Source organism: Dipodomys ordii, unplaced genomic scaffold (genome assembly GCF_000151885.1).
Source record: "Dipodomys ordii isolate 6190 unplaced genomic scaffold, Dord_2.0 Scaffold41, whole genome shotgun sequence".
Taxonomy (NCBI): domain Eukaryota; kingdom Metazoa; phylum Chordata; class Mammalia; order Rodentia; family Heteromyidae; genus Dipodomys; species Dipodomys ordii.
Genome location: NW_012267257.1, coordinates 15,129,886 through 15,135,885, shown reverse-complemented (window position 1 = coordinate 15,135,885; position 6,000 = coordinate 15,129,886). Strand labels below are relative to the sequence as shown.

The window sequence follows — 6,000 nt, the reverse complement described above, 5'->3', positions numbered from 1 at the left end:
GGGCTGACTTTGAACTGCAATCCTCAGATCTCAGCCTCCTGAGTAGCTAGGATGACAGGTGTAAGCCACCGGTGTCCAGTATCATAACATTCTTAAACAATCAACTCTGATCTATCACCGAGATTGCCAGGTTTTGAGCAGATTGCTTACCTTTTTGCTCTCTGGTTCTTATGAAGTCATCTTATAATAACATACATTTGGTTTCAGAGAAACACTAATAAATAGAAAAAAATGGGGAGAAATGCCTACAAAGTCTAGAGAAAGAATAAAAGCAAATAAAACATTCTAATCTCAAAGCATTAACAGTAAAATATACTGGTCACCTGGCAAAACACCTGAGGAAATGGTGGATGTAGTAGGTGACCACTGTAGATTACTCTCAGCCTAATGGGCAATACTGCATAATTGCAGTTTATCATAATATAAGGGGTTAACTTTGGCTGTGACTTAGAAAGTGAATTGTATGGCCATACTTTTTAATTATTGGTTAAAACTCCACTGTTCAATAATAATTAAATGCCAACATTGATTCTGTTGTTTTTGTTGTTGTTTAGAAAAAATTCATTATGATGACATGAATGCTTAAGAACAACTTGTCTGCATTCATTACAACACATTGCTTCCATTACAACAGGTAAGAGGGAGCCTAAAAGTATTTTCCAAAAGGTTGGAAAAAAGCAAGCTCCATTACCCAGTCTGCAACTCATTTCTGTCCTAATTCTCATGCTGCCAACATCAATCATGACAAAAGAATCAAGGGAAGAGCCAAGGAATATGCTCATCTGGGGAGATATCTAATCTGGTGTAAAATTCTATAGGGGATGGGGGGGGGCTGCTTATTAATGAGTCAGTTATACAGAAATGAAATATTTCTCTATTGAGTTTACCGAAGGAAAAAAGTACTGTCATTTGGGTTAAATGTGAAATGTTTACTGATTTACTAATGAATAAACATAATACACGCTACAGTTCATTAATGCCTTCCATTCTCTGTAATACAAATTTGAATCACTGGTCCAGACAGTTTGTACACTAACGAGGCCTGTCTATATGATGGCTGGGTTAGCTGTGTTGCACCTATACTCATGTTGCAAACAGGCAGGTGCATCTGAAGATAGATGACACCATTCAAAGTAAAGATACTAAATTTTAACACTGCTATATATGAAACTTCTACGCACACACAGACAATCTAAAGAGACAAAAAATCCAAACTCAAACAACCATCTAAGGTTAGTGTTCCATTTCATCTAGTTAGTACATTCCATAGAAACAGCTCCATTAGAAGAACTTCAAGGCCAAAGCCTTAAAGGGGAAACTCTGTGGACAAAGCCAGGTTCTCAGAAGTATCATCACCTGACAGACATCAGAACGAATGCCAGTCTTCCAAAATCCTTGGCTACTGAGCTCCACAGTTACTTCTCGTCTCATTGTATTCTTCTGTCGGATTTTTTGGAGTGCTTCCTAGAAAAAAACGTATTAGGATAAGTAACTCAACAATTGGAATGCAAAATGAAGCCAAGCATGAGAAAGTAAGTTAGAAGCATTCAATAGATCCTTACATTAAGGTACTCAAACATCTTCACACAAAATTACATTATTTTATCTTAAACGAAGACCAGGATGTATGAAGCCTTAGGTAACAGGCGACCATTCCTAATAACCAGATGAGAAAAAAACTCTACACCAAACCTACCTATCTGGCATTCTGAAAGAAAATATCCTCTTTCACTGATAAAACAATATGAGATCTCTGAGATTGGAAATCAGCAATGCAAAAATTATATTCACATCGTCTTATTTTAAGCATTTCCACCTAAGAAAGAAAATCAGTTATCTGTTATGCACATAATTCTACATGTTGCCTTCAGATTTGCAAAACATTACTCTCTAGAGCTAAAAAGTTATGTTTTATTTAAATAAATAAATAATTAAAAGCTGGGCAGGGTTGTTGACACCTGCAATCCCAGCACTCAGGAAGCTAAAAGGCAAGAGAATCATGAGTTCATGGCCACCCTGGGCCATACAATTAAGACTCTGCCTTAAAAAACAATAACCAAAAAACAAAGGAAGAGGCAACAATGCTTGATAACAATGCTTGTTAAGAAATGTACTCATTATTACCTTGCTCATGTAATTGTAATCCCTCTGTACAGTATTTTCACAATAAAAACTTATTTTAAAAAAACAAACAGCCGGGTGCCAGTGATTCACGCCTGTAATCCTAGCTACTCAGGAGGCTGAGATCTGAGGATCTAGGTTCAAAGCCAGCCCGGGGTGAGACTCTTATCTCCAATAAACCACTAGAAAACCGGAAATGGTGCTGTGGCTCAAGCAGTAGAGTGCTGGCCTTGAGCTGAAGAGCGAGGGACAGCGTCCAGGCCCAAAGTTCAAGCCCCATGACAGACCAAAAAAAAAAAAAAAACCACTATAACAAAAATAAATAAAGACAATGCTACAAAATTTCATATAATCAGGAATTAAGTCTTTCCTTTATCTACACTTCAAATAATTAATTGCAAAGCATCTTTGCTTGTATGCAATTTAATAAAAGTCTTACAGTAATTCATAATAATAGGAATAAGCAACAACTCCACCAATGGCAAAGATCCTACTACAGGCCAAATACCATGGAAGAGAGATCTTAAATGGAGTTTCAGATGCCTACCACCCATCTACCTCTTTCCTTGTACACCAAGAGAGGGACATTTCAGTCAGTTCTCAGAGCCTTCCTTTATAGAAAGAATTAGTGGCTCAAGTCATAGTAATTGACAAAAACAGAACTCCAATATTTTTCCAGCTTCCAGACTTTGCTCTTAATCTACAAAGCAGAATAAAATTTTACTGAGACAAAAAAAATCTATGTTTATACTGAATGCACTTATTCTTAAAATATAATCTAAAGTATAAATCCTGGAATATAAGAATAATACCCCTTCTTAATAACAAATGATATGAAACGTGGGATAGAAAGGCTTATAAAAACAAGTTTGCCCTTCTGAACAGATCAACTTTCAGAAAGATGAATTGTTGTTTGTTTTTACAATCTTAAGACCAAGAAATCTGACCTAAAGTTATATACTGTATGCTCTAATTAAAGATTAAAAAAAAAACTGATTTCACAAATGTTAAGCTTTCTTCAATTTCTGTTAGGTGATTCATTTAGTAGAGCACTTGCCTATCTTGCAATGCTCCTTTGAATACTAAAAGATTAAAAAAAAAATCAACCAGTATATTAATGAAGAAAGGGAAGTATGATTTTTTGGAAGTATTTTCTCTATCTTATTCTAGACGTATAGTGCAATGTGGTTATCTTGAAATAAATTCACCACCAAGGAACAGGGTTCTATACTCACCTCCCTCTGTGCCAGCTTCTGTTTGTCCGTTTGTTTGACTTTGGGACTGTTTGCTAGGAGGTGGCGAAGTTTCACATAACTCTTCCATAGTTTCTGGTACCTGAAGAGAAGGACAAACAAACACACCTTAGACAAAAAGAGGACAAGTTAAAGTGACATAAAACCAAGTATTGCAGTAGGTCTGGTCAATCATAATTACATTCTTGTGAATATCAAAGATGGCAGCAAGCCTTCATTCTAAGGAAGGCTATACCTCCAGGGTGGAGACAAAGATGGCCAAGAGTCATTTGGACCCTAGTGACTAAGTACATTATTGCTTATATAGGATGAAAATGAAGTATAATGTTAAGGATGAGTCTTTGGAATTGTTTCCAAAAACACTCTGGCCAGTATAAACATGTCCCATTTTCTCACTGTTACCTCTATAATTGAAGGGTTTTATTTAGTCATATTTCTTTGGTTGACTAGGTTGAGTATTAGAATGGAGAACCCCATTTGTATTGATACCCAAGCCACAAAGCTGTATTTGTCATCCATGGGAAAGGGGAAAAGGTGAATGGTGTAACACCAATTGTACTGACCATGATAAAAATAGGCATATTTGTTGCAGCCAAGTATGTGATAATGAGGTCAGTCTCAAGACTACTGTTGTAGACCATCCCGGAAAAGAGAATTTGCAGTCCTCTACCAACTCACAATCCTGCCATCTGATAGTCCAGCAGCACCAAACCCCCTTCTGCTAACATTTTTCTGACAAGAGGGGATTTGTGAAGTATTTTCCATCATACTGAAACTGCTCTTTCCTCAGCCTGACCTGGCCCTCACCTTCCTGGATGACACTTTTATTTTAAAGAATGGAGGAAATAAAGAAGTACTTACACAGTGCCTGGTTCACTGCTTCATACTTTTATCCAAAGGAGGGAAAAAAAGAACAAAACCCTTTAGCCTCTTCTACTATGTATCAGCCATAACTACAGTTATGAATTGAAAATCTCCCATGCCCTGTTCTCCCAGTATGAATCTTTAAAAAAAAAATTATGTCAGGCAATTATTTGTTTGTCTGTTTAACATGGTTGGAACTCCAAAAACTCCTGAAAAACATATGGTACTATCTCCATTCCTACACATACTTTTCTTTTCCCCCCAAAAATAAAAACATGTGTAATGCTCTGTCAATATTAAGAGTAGAAAGATACGGCTCCTATTCCCACCATAAATCCTGGCTCTGATAGGATCTTGTGCTCTTATTGAGATTCCTCCCCAAAATGCAATTCTGTACAAAGTCTGCTGTGCTAGTAACCAACATGGTGCCATCTTCTACAAGAAAGCACTCAAAAAAATAACAATGATTATTATAACAAAGAATAAAGGAAAAGCTCTTTAAATATTTCAAGCTACGTAGAACTCACATTGATAAAGACTGCCAAGGATAATCTACTGAATAATAATTTCCTGCAGTCTAATAGATAGGAAAAAAAAATCATTCTTTAGGAACTACCAAAACCTATAGTGTAAATTTGGAAATAAGGCTCATTTCAGGGCTTAGTTTTTTTTTTTTTTTTAAAAAAAAGATAAATGTTCACTAAAGGCTATTCCTCCACTAATTCAGCTGTTAGTAGAAGGTGCAATTGGCTAAGACAAACACCGAGAAGTATCTTACTGTGGGTCTCCTGCATAACTCAACTGTGCAGGGCGTATCCCAAAGTGGACGATAATCGGAAAAGTAATCACTTCAGGGTTGAACTGTTCACGATCCAGTTGATCAATGCGGACAGAGCTTGGTTTCTAGGGGGGAAAAAGTCAAAGCCATTATTGCCATAAGAAATCTTGAAGTATTGACTTCAACCTAAGTGGGGAAAGAATGAATCGGATCTTTTTTCTGGGAAAGCCTTATCCCCAAAAGAAAAAAAAAATGTCATTTAAAATCCTTTAATCATAGCAGCTGTACTATATAAAAACTATAATGTCATCCCTGCAAATGAATCTATGCCATTTGGTATAATGAACAGTGGTTTTATCTTCTTCTGCAGTCCACACAGAAACCTTTCAAAATTAAACTTTTAAAAGGACACCTAGTCAGATATAACTTTTCCTTAACCATCTCCAAAACCCTGGGGAAGGACTCTACATCCCTAGAAAGGAAAAGGCTTTTTCTTTCTGTTCATATTTCTAATGAATTCCCTACCCTCCTTCTACTTTGGATGCACAGACACATGATTCTACTTAAACTTAGCCCCTTCACTTTCAGACTACCTTGGGATGCCTTTAATTCTATACCTATAAATTAGGACGTATAGCAATACAAAGGTCAAAGTTATGCTTCTCTGCTTATGTCCATGCAGAACATCTTTGTATTTTAACAGAGACTCATGGTTTTTAATTTCATATCTAATAAGCAAAGGGGAGTATCTGGTTCCTTCGAGACCACTGGGCAAAGTCTTTCATTGCCCATCAGTCTAAATTTGTGAAAAAGGGGTAAAGTCATGGAGATTATGCTTTAATAATCTACTTGTTTATAAGCAATGCTCAGGGTAGTCCCTAATTAGTGATTCAGTTTCTAGTTGTAGACTACCCCCAGTTGCTCTGAATGTTAGGGCTGTGTAATTGGTACATACAGAAGCCAATAATTTCATTCTGTCCCATA

At 36.5% G+C, this 6,000-nt stretch overlaps 1 protein-coding gene across 1 annotated transcript in view; it reads right to left on the bottom strand.

The window, feature by feature from the left end:
• The window catches only part of Drosha (drosha, ribonuclease type III), a 132,482-nt gene that overhangs the window by 57,251 nt on the left and 69,231 nt on the right, over nt 1-6,000 (bottom strand). Inside the window, exons 17-19 of the mRNA XM_013018593.1 lie at nt 5,017-5,141; nt 3,357-3,456; nt 1,357-1,464 (exon numbers count right to left, since the gene is read on the bottom strand). Coding sequence (XP_012874047.1) covers nt 1,357-1,464; nt 3,357-3,456; nt 5,017-5,141 — 333 coding nt within the window. The remainder of the gene's footprint in view (nt 1-1,356; nt 1,465-3,356; nt 3,457-5,016; nt 5,142-6,000) is intronic.